General features: G+C 41.7%; 1 protein-coding gene across 4 annotated transcripts in view; it reads right to left on the minus strand.

The window, feature by feature from the left end:
- MRTFA (myocardin related transcription factor A) overlaps positions 1-20,015 on the minus strand; it is a 104,129-nt gene that overhangs the window by 25,087 nt on the left and 59,027 nt on the right. For all 4 annotated transcript variants that reach the window (XM_068560145.1, XM_068560144.1, XM_068560143.1 and 1 more), the window contains exon 2: positions 15,067-15,132. In XM_068560145.1, coding sequence (XP_068416246.1) covers positions 15,067-15,132 — 66 coding nt within the window. The remainder of the gene's footprint in view (positions 1-15,066; positions 15,133-20,015) is intronic.

The raw sequence follows: 20,015 nt of genomic DNA on the forward strand, positions 1-20,015 counted from the left end.
CAGAAACACACCTGGTAATTGGTATGTATTCCTTTCACCACTCATGTCTGCACTCACATGCTCCCCCCTCTTCCCTGCACCCCCTTTTAATTTTGAATTTTTTTTTGAAACCTACAAAAACACTGAAAGAGCAAGTAATAAATGACCCTATAACTCTGACCTAGATTCACCAGTTACCTTTTAGCCGTATTTGCTTTCTCTCCCTCCCGTGCGCACGTGCACGTGCACACGATTTTGTTTGTTTATTTAATCACTTGGAAGTGAGCTGCAGACACAGTTGTCCCTTGGTACCTGCAGGTGATTGGCTCCTGGATGCCCCACGGACACCAAAATCCTGTATAAGGATGCTCAAGTTCCTTATACAAAATGGTGTAGCATTTGCATATAACCTACGCACATTCTCCCATATACTTTAAATCGTCTCTAGAATATTTATAATCCCTAATACAATGTGATTGCTATGTAAATAATTTCCAGTGCGTGGCAACTCCAAGTTTTGCTTTTGGGAACTTTCTGGAATTTTTTTTTCCAAATATTTTCAATCTGCGGTTGGTTGAATCCACATTATTTGGAACCTGTGGATACGAAACCTGCAGATACAGAGGGATGACTATCAATCACAACATTTCATCCCTAAATTCTTCAATATGCATTTCCTAAGAATAAAGACATTCTCTTATCTAACTATAATATCTTTATCACACCTCAGAAAATTAATATTAATCCAATAATATAATTGAATTTGCAGTCCATGTTTGAATTTCCTGAATTGCCCGTCAAATGTCTTTTATAGCAGTTTGGATTTTCCCCCTTAATCCAAGATGTAATCAAGAACCATGCACTACATTTCATAGTTGTCTCCTTGGTCACATTTTGAAACAGTACTCTTGCCTTCTGCGCTTCTCCTGACACTGACTGAAGTATACAAACCAGCTTGTCTTGTGGAAAGAATGTCCTATATTCTGAATTTGGCTGTTTCCTCGTGATTAGATTTAGGTTAAACTTCTGTGGCAGGAAGACTACATAGCTGACGTGCACTTCTTAACATCAGGAGGCGCACACAGTGCCATGCTGCCCAGCCACTGACAGCGCTGAAGTGTGAAAGGCGACACCAGATCTCTCCACCCCAAAGGTAGCATTTCCCCCTTCGTAATTAATACATAGTCTGTGGGGTAACATTTTGAGGCCTTGTGAAAATCCTGTTCCCTAAGCACTACTTACCTAATGGTTTTAGCATCTATTGATGATACCTGCCTGAAATCAAGTATTACATTGGGAACTGCAAAATAGTAAGAACTGCATTTTTACAAGATCACTCTAGTAGAGATCAAGAGGCCATTTAGAAGAATAAAATGGAGTGACCGGGTAAATGGTCGTGTCATTAACACTCCCAGAGAGGGGATACAGAAGGAGCAGGCCTGGGACAGGGTGGGAGAGATGGTGTTTAGTTTGGGACATGCTGAATATGAGCTGATTGTGTGACATCCTATCAAGAGATGTGCAAGTGGTACGTGTGTGTACTTGCATGTGTGTGTCTATATGTACATAAGCTTATATGTGTATGTGTGTGCATACAGCATCATCTAGGGATAATGTGATATGTTATGCTGAGACAGAAGAAAATACTTCCCAGGATGAATCTTAAGAGACTCTCAGAATTTAACCATAGGTGACGGAGAGAGCCCAGCAAAAGAAACTGAGAAGGCTCACGGGGGTGGGAGAAGGCTATAAAGATATAGAGACTCGGCTTCAAGAAAAAGGGTGTAGGTAGAAAGAGAGAGATGTTAATAGTGGGCAGGTCAGACAAAATATGGCTTGCAAAGTTTCCAGAGGATTACTCATACTTAGGACACAGCCAGAGGTCTCGGAGCTATGCCAGTGAGTTGGTGGAGATGGGGACTAATCACAAGAGGCAGAGGAGTAACAGTGAGGGTGGGGTCCAGAGGTGTGTGTCCCCTAAGGGGTTAAGACCGCTAACTGTTGATTACTCACTCCCAACAAGTATTAATTGAGAGCCCACATGTCTGTTGGTGCTGGGATATCCTTGTTCTTCTCTAGTGAAGAATGGTGCATCAGACAAATAAACACCTAACACAGTAGGAGGTGGTACATGCTCTGAAGAAATATAAAGCAGGGTACGGGCGATAGAGGGTGATAGGGCAGGATTTTATACGCAGTGGTCAGGGAAAGACTTTCTAATGTGATGTTTGAGCCAAGACCAGGAGGAAAGGAACGAGCCCTGCAGGCAAGGAGAACAGCAAGTGCAAAGGCCCTGGGTGGGAACCTGCCTGAGAGGCAGAGGGACCTCAAGCAGGCCAGGCTGGCAGAGCAGAGTGAGCAGAGAAGAGTGGGAGGAGATGCCGTAAGAGGGGGAGCCGCAGAGGGCCCTGCAGGACTTTGGACTTTACCCTGTTCTCAAGTGGAAATAGAGGGAATGAAACGGGGAGAAGAAATAAAGCAGGATTGCGCCTGTCAACCGTGCTGTTGACAAAAAGGCTCCTGAGGGTAACGTAAATAAAGATCTGCTGCAAATGGTTTCCTTGTTTTTCCCCTGCTGTTTGCACAGCATGCTGGGAATTACCTTACTTGAGCTTCTTAGTACCTGCTATTTCCTACACTTTATAAAGGAGAACTGACTTGCCTGGGATCACATCCTAATTAACTGCAGAACGAAGACCAGACTCTGGTTCTTCTGATTCTAAAATTCAGATCTTTTAATTTATGTATATTTCAGCATAAGCCAGGTAGGAGGAGGGGTGGGAGTGGGTCAGAGAAAAGATACTTCTCTGATCAAGCATCTTTTAAAAAAAAAATTGATAGTTACGAAAAAATAACAGTGATTTTAATCTGATCTTTTACATTTTGCTTTCTTCTCCTGGTTATTCCTCCGGAAGGAAATGCTGCCTTGTCATTTGCTCTAATACTGGCAATGGGATAGAAGGGAGGACTTCAGATATAACCTCAGGAAATGTCAAGGGGCACACATTTTCCCATCCCTTTTCCCATCAACCCTCTCTCAAAGGGGTCAACATAGCAGAAGAGGGAGTCACCGTATAATCAAACTCCTTCCAAAGTTAACTGAGTCTTTTGCCACATCCCGTGGCCCTAGCACAGAAGTTTGTCACACAGCTCCAGGTAGTTCATTAACTCCGCCAAACTGACCACAGACATGGTGCAAGGCCATATGAGAGGCAGGCAAGGCAAGCTTTTCCCAGCATTGGAGGCAAGGGGTCATAAGCTGTCTGTACTCAATCATTTTATATGCAGCAGCCTCAACTGTCTTAGAAATTCATCATCAACTCTTGAATCACGTGGATAGGACTATCCTGTACTTCAGAACTCCTGGCGAGAAGAGAGTAACAATATTCTACGCCATCACTAAAAATGTAAAGGGGAATGATGCCAGCAGCCCTTGGTCCAGTGTTTCTCCGAGTGTGGTTCCAGAACCACACTTGCATTAGAAAGTCTCTGGAGGGCAAGAATCTCTATGTAAGGCAGATTCCAGAGCTTCAAGAATTTCAATCTTTAGTCAGCTCTTCAAGGAGGCTGGTGCCAATAAAATTTGAAAACCATTGTTTCCCTAGTCCAAAAGGCAGGGGAAAGGTGACACTGCAGATGAGAAAGTAAGAATTTTTATTTGCTCATTCTCCACCACGAGGGGCTAAGTGACTAAAAAGTACACCTAGTAAGGACTTGATAATTTTTCTGAACAGCTAACTCAAAATTGCAACTCTGATGGCTGTGTAGGTGTCCAAATTGTGTACAAATTGGTAGAGTTTAATCTCCTGAGCTCCTTTCGGGATCACTGCTTCGAGGTGCAAAGTATGTACTTTTGAGAGTCAGAGGATCAGGGCTTTTTGCCATCTTCCTCACACGCTGGCAAGGGCCTCATTCAGTGGGATGGATTCCACACCCTGCTGTTTGTATTCGGGCCTGGCAACACACTCAGTGGAAGGCGGCTACAGAAATGTAGTCCTTGGTCTTAGCACACAGCAGGTGAGGAGCACAGAGGTTGGCTGTGTCACTGATGTGTAAGGGTTTACAACAGCATTAGGGGAATGATTTTTCTTGGGATTCCATATTCAGGCAGAGGAGGAGCCCTTAACCTGGGGCACACTATACCAGTTTTAGAGTATCTATGAATCCCTGGAAACTGTGTGCTGAATTTTGGGTACTTGCTTGGGCAACTGTCTAGTGAGAGGATGTGTAAGATTTTCCAAGGAGCATCAATGGCACACCCACACACACAAAATCAAGAACCTCTGGTTTAACTAAGCGTTATTAGGACAGAAGTGAAAAGGTGCCCATGGCCTTCAAGCCAGCAGACAGGAGCAGCAACTTGGAAGCAATTTTAATAGAGGGCTTAAAAATGATGGAGCTACTCTCACATACAACCCCTCCCCACTAACTTTCACCTTTCCCCACCAACTGTAGTTCCTGATCTAACACTGTTTTCAATTTTAATATTTACAAAGTTGAAATTCTGAAAGTACATCAAGCTATCATCATGAAATTCCTCTGTCAATGAGAATCATTAGACCATGACCTTCAGGAATTAGCATGGGGTTCGGAGCCAGAAGACCTGGAGTGGATCTACCTCTGTCTTTTAGTGGTGCTGTGACCTTGGGCAAGTCACATGACCCCTCTGAGCCTCAGTATTCTCATTGGCAAAATGGCAATTATACAATTTGCCGCGATGACTCCTAGCATTAAAGTCAAAGTGCTCTGCCATCTGCTAGAAGCTCTGGTTAATAAGCTTTTGGCACTGTTACTGTTTTAACTTTTTTTTTCTGTGCCATCCTCCTTCTGAAGAGAACAGCGTGGGTGTGGAGTCAAATGCTGAGAGCTAACTGGGGTTGACTTCCATTTTTTGTCTTTCTGTTTTTATCTGTTATACCAAAATGCCTGCAAAAATAACCTGCAATGTTGACCATTAACCAAAGAGTTGTGTCAACAGTCCAGGGACTGGCCATGACAATGAAAACCAGAACTAAGTTCATGTGAATCAAAGAAAGAGCTTGGGTGATGGGGTATGGGGAAGGGATCATGCACTCTGGGGCAAGCACGGGTCCAAACTGACAGGCAGAAAACGTGCTTCATCCATATCCTGTTTTGGCACTTGGGCTGTCACCCCCAACCCAAACCATCAGGGAAGCCAACTACCAGGAATGAATGTTAAAAATGGAGACTCAAGGATGCTAACCTTTTCCTTTGCAGAAGTGCAAGCTGCTCCAGAATCTTCAACCTTGACCCACTGATGGTGAAAGAGACTCAAGACTGGGAGAAAAAAATCACTGCACAATCTTGCATGGCATGAATATCAACAGGTACAGTGAATTCCAAAAGGCTAAAATATCAGGGGTCAAATATTTTGAATTTGGCCTTCCAAGTTTCTCTTTGACATGTATGCCAGCCATGTTTGTATCTGCCTTTCACACCATAGCCCAGCCTAATACTCCAGATCAGTCAATTATCATTCCAATATACACTCCTTGCTGAAGCATATACATATTATACACCTTTCTGAAGCCCCATAATCAATACACCTAAGTCATCTGTTTAGATACAAGCTCCAAATCACCTTTGCCCTTCTGCAAATAACATCCTACTAGGCTGAAGGATTTTAAATCACTGCCATCATCAGATATCTATCAGGGCTCCCCATGAGTATGTAATTCTTTAGGATTTTTATCGTTTAAGTAAAATTAGTGCATAGTGTCAACAAGTGACTTTTTTTAAATTTTATTTATTTATTATTTTTGTCTGCGTTGGGTTTTCATCGCTGTGCGCGGGCTTTCTCTAGTTGCAGTCAGTGGGGGTTACTCTTTGTTGCGGTGCACAGGCTTCTTATTGCGGTGGCTTCTCTTGTTGCAGAGCACGGGCTCTAGGTGCATGGGCTTCAGTAGTTGCAGCACACAGGCTCAGTAGTTGTGGCTCACAGGCTCCAGAGCGCAGGCTCAGTAGTTGTGGCACATGGGCTTAGTTGCTCCGCAGCATGTGGGATCTTCCCAGACCAGGGCTCGAACCCATGTCCCCTGCATTGGCAGGCGGATTCTTAACCACTGCGCCACCAGGGAAGTCGCCTCAACAAGTGACTTTATTAACTCCTTTACTTCACTTATTATCTTGCAAAGATGTTAGCCTTGGATATCTCAGACATGTTGAGAACTAATTATTAAATGACAGTGAATACCTATTACACTTTTTAGATATTAAATTGTATCAAGAACCTGTTATCAGGAAGATTACTTTTGATGGTCTGTTCAAGAGAGCTCCCTGTTGGATTCTCCTTTGGATTCAGCAATGAATACACTCAGAACACACAACTCGTTCTAGAGTCCATTTTAGGATTAGTCAGCAACTGGACAAGGAAGAGGTTCTATGCTAGTCACTGACCACTGACACAGGAAGACACACTTCTGATGACCTACATCAGCAGGAAGAGAGATGAGGATGCTGACATCTATCAGAAAGGCAACATAAAATGCCAAGGAGTGACGTGCCCAGCTGGTCTTCTCCTGAGATGAAAGAGAAGATTCCTGAGGCCATATGCCTAACACGATTTTCTCTCAGCTTCAAATCTAGGGATCAGGTTAGCTCTAATCCTGGAACACATGTTTTACCATGGTGTTTTTTTTTAAAAGATTTATTTTTATTTATTTATTTTGGCTGTGCCGGATCTTAGTTACGGCACACGGGATCTTTTAGTTGCAGCATGCGGACTTCTTAGTTGCAGCATGCATGCAGGATCTAGTTCCTCGACCAGGGACTGAACCCGGGACTCCTGCACTGGGAGCATGGAGTCTTACTCACTGGACCACCAGGGAAGTCCCTACCATGGTGTTTATCAAATGCCATTTAAACTTGGGATTCAACTACAGTTAAATGGTAACATTCCTGTGCTGAGGATACATCATCTCAGACAGGCGGAGTTCTCTTTCTCTGCTTCTTTAAAAAAAAAAAAAAAGTTATGCTGTACATCTGAAACTAATATAATGTACGTCAATTACATCTCAATTAAAAAGAAAAGGGAAATAAAGAAAACTAGCTCTTTCATCCAAAAATATCTATGTATCTGAAAAAGCCAAGCGGACCACACTAACAGCTGTGAGAGTGATCATCTGAGAGAAGTACGAGCCCGAGGGCCCTGGGTGGACTGGAGAGGTGGGCAAACTGCAGGCTTTGGGGAAGCCTTTTCTTTTTTTCTTTTTTATACATTTATTTATTTATTTGTTTTATTTTTGGCTGTGTTGGGTCTTCGTTGCTGCGCACGGGCTTTCTCTAGTTGCGGTGAGCGGGGGCTACTCTTCGTTGTGGTGCGCAGGCTTCTCATTGCAGTGGCTTCTCTTGTTGCGGAGCACGGGCTCTAGGCGCGGGCTTCAGTAGTTGTGGCTCATGGGCTCTAGAGCTCAGGCTCAGTAGTTGTGGCGCACGGGCTTAGTTGCTCCGCGGCGTGTGGGATCTTCCCAGACCAGGGCTCGAACCCGTGTCCCCTGCGTTGGCAGGTAGATTCTCAACCACTGCACCACCAGGTAAGTCCCGAGGGAGGCCTCTTCTGAGCTGCTGCCAGAAAGGGGAGCTGGTCAGATCCTGTCCAAACTTCTTTGGCTCACAGGAACAGCTGTTCAGAGACTACCACACAGACCTTCTAGCAACTCCCAAGTGGACTGGAGCACATGGGAAACGGCCGAGGCCCAGGTGAGGATCTGCTCTCAACCTAGCCCCACCCAAACTCATAATCTACACAGAACCCTTTGAGACAGAATGTCTCGGACCATGGATGGACCTAGAGATTCTCATACAGAGTGAAGTAAGTCAGAAAGAGAAAAACAAATATCGTATATTAACGCATATATGTGGAATCTAGAAAAATGGTACAGATGAACTGGTTTGCAAGGCAGAAACAGAGACACAAATGTAGAGAACAAATGTATGGACACCAAGGGGGGAAAGCGGGGCCGGGGGCGAGGGGGGATGGGGGGATGAATTGGGAGATTGGGATTCACATATATACACTAATATGTATAAAACAGATAACTAGTAAGAACCTGCTGTATAAAAAAACAAATAAATTAAATTTAAAAAAAAGAATGTCTCGGACATTGTAACACTTCACTTAAAAGCAAAACAAATGACATTTCCTTGAAGCCTACAATTTTGTCATCTTCAATCTTTGTAAGTTTTACAAAAGGGGGGGTCGGTGGCAATTCAGCCTCAAACTAGACCCTCTTCTGCTCTGGAATCACCAGTATCCCCGCTGGTGAACATTTCTGTCTCTTGGCAAGCTGCCCCAAAATAAAAAAAAAAATTATTCCCAACCCAGCCACTCACTTGTTTTGTTTTAAGAGAGGTTAAAAACAAAAATACATTACCATGGAGAGGGCAAGCTAATAAAATAATAGTCCCATTAATATACAACCAAAAGGGGAACAATTTTAACAGAGTACCATGTTGGCTAGTGGTTCTTTGAGTCAGTAATTTTCAGCAATTGTTTTTTAATCCAAGGGTAGGGAGGAAAGTGAAATTAAGAAGGATTTTATTTACTGAAAGATAGTTCCTGATCAAAAAAAAAAAAGGTTATGAAGAACCTAGGGGCAGGACAGGAATAATGACGCAGATGTAGAGAATGGACTTGAGGACACAGGGAGGGGGAAGGGTAAGCTGGGACGAAGTTAGAGAGTGGCATGGACTAATATATACTACCAAACGTAAAATAGATAGCTAGCGGGAGGCAGCCACATAGCACAGGGAGATCAGCTTGGTGCTCTGTGACCACCTAGAGGGGTGGGATAGGGAGGGTGGGAAGGAGACGTAAGAGGGAGGAGACATGGGGATATATGTACATGTATAGCTGATTCACTTTGTTATAAAGCAGAAACTAACACACCATTGTAAAGCAATTATACTCCAATAAAGATGCTTAAAAAAAAAAAAGAAGAAAGATAGTTCCTGTTCCCAAACACTGGTTTTCACAGAACTTAATGAGATATATATATTAAAAGCTGCTTTCAGATTCACAAGATGGTAGATCCAAGCTAATGTTCTCACTCTTAACTGCAGATAATACTGCCTGTATTTCAAAAGCATGAACAATACATCATCTCATTTATCTCCAAATTAACTGGGGGGTAGATAAGAATTTTATTTTTTAAAAATTTATTTTATTGAAGCATAGTTGGTTTACAATGTTGTGTTATTTTCTGGTGTACAGCAAAGTGATTCAGTTATACATACATATAATAGTTTGCACCTGCTAACTCCCAATCCATCCCTCCCCCACCTCCCTCCCCACCTTGGCAACCACAGTCTGTTCTCTCTGTCTGTGAGTCTTCTTCTGTTTCATAGATAAGTTCATTTGTGTCATATTTTAGATTCCACGTATAAGCGATATCATATGGTATTTGCCTTTCTCTTTCTGACTTACTTCACTTAGTATGATAATCTCTAGGTCCATCCATGTTGCTGCAAATGGCATTATTTCATTCTTTTTTATGGCTGAGTAGTATTCCATTGTCTGTATGCATACACACACACCCCACACACACACACCCACATCCATTTAGGTTGTTTCCATGTTAGATAAGAATTTTATAAAAGTAGAATTTGAGTTCAGAAAAGTTAAGTGAGTTACCCAAAATCACCATGTTCTTAAGTGGCAGAATAAAGCCTAAAACCCTACTGTCTAATATAACAGCCACCATCCACATATGACTACTTAAATTAAAATTAATTAAAATTAAATTAAATTAAATTAAAAATTCAGCTCTTCACTCAAGCCAGCCACATTTAAGCACTCAATAGCACATGTGACTAGTGGCTAGTGTTATAGAATATTTCTATCATCACTGAAAGTGCTATTGGACAGGGCTGGTATAAAGGTTAGTTCTTTTGAATTCATGGTAACATGGGGGAAAAGATGCCACGGCACCTCAGTATTTAATAAAGACGGACTGAGAGTGACAAAGTTAAATCATAGCCTCTTTCTCATTACAAGAAATTCTGAGGTCTGAGGAGGTTGGTTTACCTTCTCAGGGGTTAAGAACACCAAAAGTTACATTTAAAAGAGCTTCACCAAAATAGATTTTTATCCATATGTACTCAGGAAAGAGAATCTTGAAACTCAGTTTGTACATTTAATCAAGAATAATATAAGAAATAATTCCCAAGTTACAAATAGCAAAAATATTATTATTAAGAATTTTAGCTACAGAGGAAAAGAGATCACAATAATTAATCCTGACACTTCCAGCCATTAAATAACCTTCTGTCAGAGTTTAGAAGAAATTTCTTGTTGGTGCAGAGACTGCTACAGTCAGATGAACAGGAGATTTTTCGGCTAACGTGGGGCCGGTCAAATGACAGCTTAGGTTAGCTACCAGTGCTGCAACTGGGCCGCACTGTCTCTGTGTAGCACTTGGCTAATGCCAACAGCTGAAGCGTGACAAAGGGATCAAACCGTAGAATTGAAGGGCTGGGGAATCAAGATGTGGTGAAGTTTATTAAAAATAGAGCTGCGAGAACTCCATTACACGAGGACATTTTTTTTCCAGTTTCAGGGTGAGAACACAGGGCCTACTAGCAGATATATAAATCAGTCAAAACTAGCTGGCCAACTGGCTCACTTTCTCACTCAGCAACATGTCCGAGGGCCTCTCGGGGGCCAGGCAGTTTGAGAGGCCTCTGGATTGACAGTGGCTGCCCTCTCTGAGTTGTGTTGCCCTCACACCCTTCGGATTTTCCCAACCACTGAGAAGTAAGTGTCACCAATGGCAGTGGCTGAGTGCACAGAAACACCATTTAAAATGAAAAAAACAAGCTCACCCAAGACACGGAGAAAGATCCTTAATCTACTGGACAAACATAATGATTTCCTCATGTTTGCCAAGGTACCAAGGTTTTCCTACTACATGCACATGGGGCAATAATGGACTGGTAAGGGGTAACTGGAGCATTAGAAATATGCTACTCTCTGCTTTTTCTCAAGGATTCACAATGGAATAACAAAAGGTTGAGAGGGAACAGACAAATGAGATTCTTCTCTCATATCTAGAAAGATTATAGGAGACTTTTTTCTCATTTGTTTGGGTCAGGAGAACTTCCAGGTTTTCCTTTAAAAGGTTATTCCTCTGCAGCAGCTCTCATTGCCAGAATGTTTTTCTTAATTTTCACCTTAACCTTATGGCTTGTACACTTTAAATGTCAAAGAGAAAGGCTGTGGGGAAAGCTCTGTTTGAGAACAAAGTGTACCACACATGACCCACCTCTTCTATGAATCTTCATCCTAGATACAGCAGCATTCCTTAATCTTGTACTTAAACACCAGCTTCCTATCTGTGCCATCTCTCCTCTCCCTCAAGATATGCAGAGCTTTAGACATCATTAAAGAAAGCTAAGGGCCTGGGATATGTAATCCTTTGCTATCTGGCACTCTGCATTTGGTAGGGTTTAAGTAGTGTTAAATTCGAGACAAATGTTTACATGATGAGAAAGAAGGATTCTGGGAAATGATCCTATTTAAAAACACATCAGAAACCAACTTCTATATCCCATAGTTTAGATGCCATGAACAGAGCATATCAAGTAGCAGAAAGAGGTGTATGCGAACTGAGGGATTCTTTAATCCCCTGAATTCTATGGGAAGGCCATAGCCCAACTTTGAACAATATGCAAAAACACGAATGACCCTGACAGCAAGGTAGCTACTGAAAACATCATGTCCTACAGATATGATGTCAGAACTGGAAGCCAGCCACTCATGGGAGCTGCATGTGAGTGTTCTCTGAAACGAGGTGGGTGGGTTCTTCCTAGAGCTACAGAAAGATTGGGATGAGAAGAATTTGATAAGAGATATTATCAGAAATGATGAGGCAGAATACAGCCATGCTCCTTTCCTCTGGTTTGAAGGTCCTAATTACTTCCTAAGTTATACAACAAACTTAAACATAAAGGCGCTTTTCAGAAACTCCTCAGGCCAGCAAGATGGAAATCAAAATGGGCACTTCAAACCAGATGTTATCTTTTCAGGTCTCCAAATCTCCAATAATCAACAAACGGCTGATCAATTATGATTTGCCCCCAGCACTACTCATATTTTTTTTGAAAGACATGAGTGAAGGGTGAGATGTGGAATTGCTGGGGATGTCAGGGAGGCAGAGAATGTTGGAGACTATAATGGGAGTTGGGGTAGCGGCGAGGGGCTGTGGTGAGGAAGCGGTGTTACTCAGAGGGTGAGGGGCTGGGGAAAAAAAGAGCCTCATCTTTGGGAACTCAGGGCCCTATCTGCACATCAGCAGGCATGCTGATGAGCAGGGAACTTCACACCTGAAACTCTTCCCAGGCCTCAACACTCTCTCTCATAATCTAAGAGTTTGCTTCCTACTTTCTTCACTAGAAAAGCTGGAAACCAAACTGTGCCCATAGTTGAAGGTGGCTTGTTGTATGAGGGAAGATGCAATATTCTCACAGAAGCAGGGCATTTCTATTCCTATAAGAAGGTCAATTATTCTCACTTCACAGATAACAGAGAACCACCCAAAGCACATAATTAGATATTCAGAATATTTTAGAACCTGGGCTCCTGACAGAACAGGAGTGTTGTTTCAAATTCCATGCCCAGAATTCCAACAAGTTTGCAATAGAGTGGTATCTGTGTCTGTCTTTCATCCTCTCCCTCTTTCTTTCTTTCACACACACACACACACACACACACACACACACACACTCACTCACTCCACTTTACAAATGGCTGTCTTCATTCATTCATTCATTCAGTACCAGGTACTGGGGACAGAAATATAAATAAGATACTTTCTCAAGGAGCTCACAGTCTAATTGGAGAGACAAACATATAAGCAGATAACTGCAATATTCAAGCATCATTTGTCTTAACAACACAGAATACTGTAAGAAATGCTAAGCAAGGAGACTGTATACAATAAATCTTATTCAACAGTTATCTCCAGTAGCCCCTGGTATCAAATGAAAGGCAGCAAGAAGAATGCAAGGCACTCATCCTCCGCGTGGCTTTTGGATCCTGAACATACTACAGATCCTGAGAAGCAGCACTATGCTCTCAGAACTAGCACTGTAATTAGAGTCAGCGCCCCACAGGTCAATGCTGAACTGCTCTTTATCTTGTGTGCGGGCAAATCTTACTACCCAGATAAACTGTTAAATGTCTTGAGGGCAAGTCCCGTGCCTTACATTTCTTTAATCTCTAGAGCACCTAGGACTACCCCAGGCAAAAAGTAGACACTAAACGCATGATGTCTTGGTGAAAGGCAGCATGATGTCTTGGTGAAAGGCACGAGTAGATGTGACGCTGGGTAACTTGTTCCTCTACAAGGTTTGTATATAGATTGGCGGATCTGGAGTGTTTTGTAAAGCACAACACCGCCCTACCTGATCACATTAACTGATCCACACTTTAAAGATGGGGAGTCCTTCACTGGAAGGCCAGAGAAGAAGACGGCATGTGGGTAAATTGTTTGGTAGTTAATAGCAACTTTAAAAAAGATATAAATTTGAGACTTAAGTTTCCTGGCTGACACTTAGGACAGAAATAGACCTCAGACTCCTTATACTTGCTATGAAGTTCTAGCTCTTAGACATGGACCTGGTATTACCACGATGTAAATCAAATCCCATCTTCACTTGCTTAAAAGCCTTCAATGGCTTTCCATTGTAGTTAAAACAGAACCTACCTCCTCCTCGTGGTTGACAAGGCTCTCATTCTGGCTCCGCCCACCTTGCCAATCTTAACTGGCCCCTACTCTCTCCTCACTTACCAGGCCCAGCCACAATGGCTTCCTTGATGTTTGCAAACATGCCAGGCTCTTAAATGCACTAGGCCTTTACACTTCCTTTTCCTTCTTCCTGGGCCCTCTTCCTGCTTCTGAATGACTGACTCCATCATATCCTTCAGATCTCAGCTCAAATATTTCCTCCTCAAGAAGGCCTTTCTTGACGAACTTTTCCAAAGTGATTCCATCTCATTCCTATTATTTGTTAATATACCAACCAGTTAATTTACTTCACAGCATTTACCATGTTTTGAAATAATTGTGTTTGTCTCCCTGTTTATTATATTATCAGTCTTCTAAGTACAAAACTCCTGAGAGCAGGAGTTGAACTTATCTTGCTGTATCAACAGGCACACACTAGGTACTCAAATACTTTGAATGAATGAGTGAATGAGAATTAGGAAAGTACAGTAGCAGTAGGTTAGCAGGCACTGAGTTAAGGTGAAAAACATCAGTTCTCCCACTATGACGCTAGAAGTTGTTGTATGATATATAAATTTTTACTTCATTAGGGTGTGTCCAAGTAGCAGTAACACATAAAGATAAAAGAAATGAGAGGGAGAGCCTAACTCTCTGCTGATGACTTAAAAAGAAATGTCAAAAAAAGCAAAATTTTGCTGGCTTCAGCTTCCACTCATTTTATAAGGCTACTGGTATTAAAAGCAAATTTTCTTACTTCTAACAGATTCCAAGGTCGGCTTTATTTCTCCCAAGTGATGCAGTTCTGCACCAAGCCCAGCCCTGCGATACCCCCATCAATGACTCCATTCAGGCACACTCATCCCCACGCCAGCCTTAGGGTATATCTGAGGCTCTCACTCTAAATAAAACTGGGGTTGACTCAGAATACTAGGTGGAAAAGGGCTGTCTCTTCCCAAGCACCCGAACACTGAGGCAAAACACATGCGAGAAGTGTTCTTCCTCACAGTACCCCAGCTCAAGATCTGTTCCTCCTATAAAGGGAAGTGTAATAGGGCGTAGAAACCTTTTTAAACGTGCAGTTCAGAAGCTAAGGATGATTCAATGGTACCGTTAAACCTAACGCTGTTTGTTTCACTGAACTTGATCAATTAGGGCTGTTCTCTTAACTATCACTGATTGAGAGGCCCTGAACTTGGAAAAGCATGACAAAGAAAGGAGTGAAAAATGAACCCCGTAGGCCTTGTTTTCTGTTAGATGCTCCCCGTGGCATACTGGGTACACACACCGCATCCTAAAAGCAACTCTATCAAGTGCTGAGAGGGGGAGAGAGAGTGGTACTTACGCGGCATGATCCCTTGGCTCACCAGCTCCTCCCGAGTCCGGCGCTGCTGGAGCTTCAACTGCAGCACTGCATGGCAGCAAAGAGAGAGGGGAGATCAAGGCTCAGTCGGGCATTCCACCACAAAAGACACATTTTCAAATGCAAAGAAAGCCTCGAAACAGAAGGGTGTAGTGTGAAAGAAGGATCCCCTTTAATTGTGAGTGTAATTGCAGAAGTGGCCTGATACAGCACGGTTTCCGTATTCTGCTGTGGGCGGCGAGAGGAAGTTGCAAAGGGTCTTGCCGGGTGATAATAATCCACAAAGTACCAAAGTCTTGCCTCTTGCTCAAAACCTTCTACAACACTGTGTCCTCCTCCAAGACGAAAAAAACCACAAATTCTTAACTCAAAGAAAACATAATGAGGACCACCGCACAGCAGAAAAAGCTTTCTAGATGTTCTACACCTTCTTTCTGGTAGCAAACAAATGTTTACCACCATAAGTATAGCGAGTGATCGATCAGGAAGTATTGGTTATTTGTAAAATCTTTTCTTTTGTATCTAAAAATTATACCTATTTTCAGCAAGCAATGGATTTCCGTGGACCAGAAAATATTTTGCCATTAAGATAACTCTTCTCTGCCTCTTCCTCTTCACTTAGAGCCTTTTTCTGTTGACATGAAATAACAAAGCGAGGTGATTCAAAGCACATCCGGACTAAGGGAGGGTGATGGGCGTTTCTCCTATTTCTACTCTGGCAACACCACTTGATATAACAAGTTAATAGGATTCTTTTTTTTTAAAGTAAAAAGCCAATTATCTCTATTTCAAATGCCAGTGAAACCTAAAGGGTATTATTACCACTGCACACCATACAGAATGACAAAGGCACAGCCTCCATTCAGAGACTAAGTGAGAAAATGTCCAGAAAAGGAGGGTTAAGAGGATCTCACGGGTCAAGGGAAGTTCCCTTATATGATAAGTTTTCAATTATAAGGTCCCTGCAAGCCACATCTGAGGGGGACCTGTATCTATTAGGAACCATATTACCCTAATGTCTGCCTTTTCCATCCACAAAGCAGTTTTTAAGAAGGTCTCCAAAAACTGCAGAACCGTAACTAGTCTCTCCTGACTATATCTCAAATTCAGCAGGTCCAAAACCTATCTTTTCCCCCCAAAACCTAACCTACTTCCCATCCTTTTTCTCTTTAATGGTATCACTATCCTCTTCCCCAGTACTAATACTAAAACTTCTGAGCCAACTTCAACTCTGCCACCTCCTTACGCTCCTATTTTATCAAGGTTACCACGTTTCCTCGCGTTGCAGTGACAGCACTGTGTCTCGCCCACTCTCAGTCACCCAATCAAGATTGTCCAATTACTCTTCCTCCAGTACCATGGACTCGCCCAACTCCTTATTCACTTCACCTGGAAGTGCCCACCTCTTCACCTGACCTTCCCAACTCACTCCTCCCCAGCACTGAGAATTACTCCAGGCCTCCTGTGAGCTACCTTTTATCTGTTATAAAAAGTAGAGTGATATTTTGCCCTGTGTGATATTTACCCTCTGAATAAATCTTCTCTCTCCTACCAGTTTATAAACTCCTGGGGGCGGGCAGGGAATATATCTTACTAATCTATGAACCACCCCCCAACAGCACTTAATACACAGCAAGCGTTTATAACAGTTGTTTCTTAACCTGAACTGGATCTCTACATGATGATACATACAGCCTGAGAAATCTAATCAGGAGGGTTTTATTACGGTTTACAAATTAACACTGTTAAAACTAAAGACAGCCTTGCAGAATAAAATGCAAAAGCAGCAACAGCCACACCAACAGCTAACATTTACAGAACATGTGCTCTGTGCCAGATACTGTCCTACATTCTTTCATGTTTTAACTCGCTTAATCTTCGTCACTTCCCTACGGAGAGAACAGGTATTACTATTTTACAGGTAAGGAAAATGAGGCCCAGAGAGATTAAGCAGGTTACCTAAGGTGATTTGCTAAGAAGAGGTGCAACAGGTTTTGAACCCAAGCATTCTGATTCCAGAACCTGGGCTCCTTACTTCTCTGCTTCTCCAGGGTCTTTTGGAAGCCTGTGCTGCTGAGATCAACAGGCATGAAGTATGATCACCTGGGTTCATTCTGTGTTAAGACAAAGGGGATGAGGGAAAGGGATGGTTCAGGCCGGGGTCAAAGAAGTTTGGGTGATCAGTTTCAGTAAAACAAATTTAACCTAAGAACTTGATTTCAGAATAAATTACAGATCAACAGCAGTAGTAATAATAAAATAAAATTATAATAGGAGACATTGAGTGTTGCTATGTGTCAGCCCTATGTTAAGTGACTGACATGCTTTTCACTTGTTTAATTAAAAAAAAAAAAGCCCTCTTTTTTACGTCGGGACTTGGGAGCTGCTCTGTGGTGCTTGGAACAATGGCTTTCTGTGTAATGGAACTGTTATGTGGAGAGGCTAAGATGCAAAGGAAAGTTCCAAAACATATGGGAGAATGTTTGCTGGAAAATGACTTGGTTAAAACCTGACAATCCTACCAGCATCCTGCAGGTTGATGAATACTAATGAAGCTATGAATGTCACCAACTGATGAATAGCTTCACTTTAAATGAGGGGTTGCTGTCTGCCTATTGAAAGAGGCCAGTTTGCTATGAAGTTCCTAAGGTGTCAACTTTTCTGGCTAGCGCCACGAGATTTACTTGTCTGTTGTATGAAAAACTGGTGATCAGGAAAAGCTCTTCATTTTATGGACACGGAAAGAAAACAAACTCAAGACAGATTTTTTTTTTTAATTTTGAAATTGCAGTTGTTAATAGATTTCTGAGCCAACATCGAATCTAGATTAATGCATCCATAAGATTCAAGCCATTTCTATTTAATCATGTCACTGCCCTAGAGTCATAACCTGTTATTGATACTTTCTAGCTCTGAAACTGTTTTTAATGGAAAATTCTTTTTCAGTTATCCAGCCTTGTAATTAAATAATTTTGAAGGGGTGTGGGGGGGGGGGAAGCCCTGTGGGAATAGTACAATTATTATCTCCATTTTACAGATGAGAAAACTAAGGATCAAACCTTTAAACTTTTGCCTTAGGTCAGATGGCTCAAAAGTGCTGGAACTAGGATTCGCACCAGGTCGCTGTGACACTAAAGTGAAGGTACTTAATACTGTGCCACATGTCTCCTTGGAAGAAAGAAAGAGGATGGCCAGGCAGGATAAAGTAAGAGGGGAAAAAAGGGCATATATTTGTCATCTTTTAGAGTGTTTCTAAGGCCCCGTGTAAGATGAGCTATTAGAAAAGGATTAAATATAACAAACTGATTTGATTTCAGAGAACAGGGAAACCTAATGCAATTCAGTAAGTCTGAACACTTCAAAAAAACAATAACTAATGAAAACTCTATTATCCAAGAATAATTTTGAAGTATCAATCATCAGCCTTCCTAGAAACCTATATACAGACAGGGATCCATTATGCAAACTTACTGACTGAAAAACTTCTTGCTTCATGAAAGCAAAAATTTAACTCTATGATTCGAGCTTTTTATGGAGCTTTTTTTTTTTTTTTTAAACAGCTCTAGGTCAAAGAGGAAGGTTCATCTAATAAACCTTTTCCATCTCTAAAACTAAATGAAATTAAAGTTCAGTTATCTGAAAATTCCATCTTGTGCCTCTCAGCAGTTAACTCCAAAATCTATGCTTATCTGAAATCTGAACAAGTTTCCCATTTACATAATAGAATTAACCCTGTATCAGTATACTCTGGGTATTGCTATAACTTGATTGTAGGTATGTATTATTTTATACATTGCATAACCCCTGCTAACCCTAACAATGTTTATAAGGAGGAAAATAAAAGCCCTAAGCAGTAAATTCAGAATTATGGTGTAATGTATCTGTTTGGCTCTGTATATATACAACAATCCTTCTTCTAAGACTTTCAGCTACAAAGCAATGCATATTTATATGAATTTCCCCTTTCCTTAGTCTATCTTAATTCTAAGCACTCTAAATAAAATGGCTTTATGTTTCCAGGCCTTGAGGATTATTCATTTTAGAACAAATCATTTAATAACTGACTTTCAGTAAATACCATGTTATGTATTATGTATATTATGTATTACGTATTATGTTATTGTACATCACCATTTAGATTTCCTCTCCATTCCCCAAGTCAATAAAAACTAAACAAAAATACCTATTTGTGTACAAGCATGCATCTTTATACCTTCACTGTTATTGAATTCCACAAATTTAATATATCATCTGTTTCTAAATGGGTCTGTGCAAGCAGCCTATATATAGATGAACAGATGTCTTTAAAGCTGATGCATGGTGAATCAACTGAGTTGCCTGCCAGAAAAGGACTGGAATAAAAAGAAACAAACCGTAAAGTGGGGAACCCTAGGTTCTCCATTCCCCATGAAAATAATCAAGTTTTCCATTTGTTTCAAACACAGGTGATCAACTGCTATTTGAATAACTGGCTGCTTGGGAAATCAAAGCAAGGGAAGGAACTTCACATATTTCTGCCCTGTATGACCATGGAAGTATACTGATGGTATTCAAGGGATAATGCCCAAGAAATGAACGCATCAAACAATTGGTTCAACTGGGTCTGGAAAGAAAAAGCAAAAATAAGTGCTGTGTTCTCAAGTCCAGCTCTATGGCTTCCACTGGTCAGTAGTTCTGGATTTTATTGAAAAGGGAGATGTGCAGCTCAGTAGGTTGCTCCTACCTTATTCATATTTACCCATTATTGATTTCACCATGGCTTCTAGAATAGGGCGGCAAAGTATAAGTTATAAGGGAAGTAGAAAAGAAGAGGAAAGGGTTAGTATGGGAATGACTGGGAAAGAACAAACACTCCCTCTGCATCATCCTTTGCTCAGGATGAAGACCTCTTCAACAAAGATTCTGACTGCAGGAACATTCCATTAACTCAG

The sequence above is a fragment of the Eschrichtius robustus genome, chromosome 13 (assembly GCF_028021215.1).
Source record: "Eschrichtius robustus isolate mEscRob2 chromosome 13, mEscRob2.pri, whole genome shotgun sequence".
In the NCBI taxonomy this organism is placed as follows: domain Eukaryota; kingdom Metazoa; phylum Chordata; class Mammalia; order Artiodactyla; family Eschrichtiidae; genus Eschrichtius; species Eschrichtius robustus.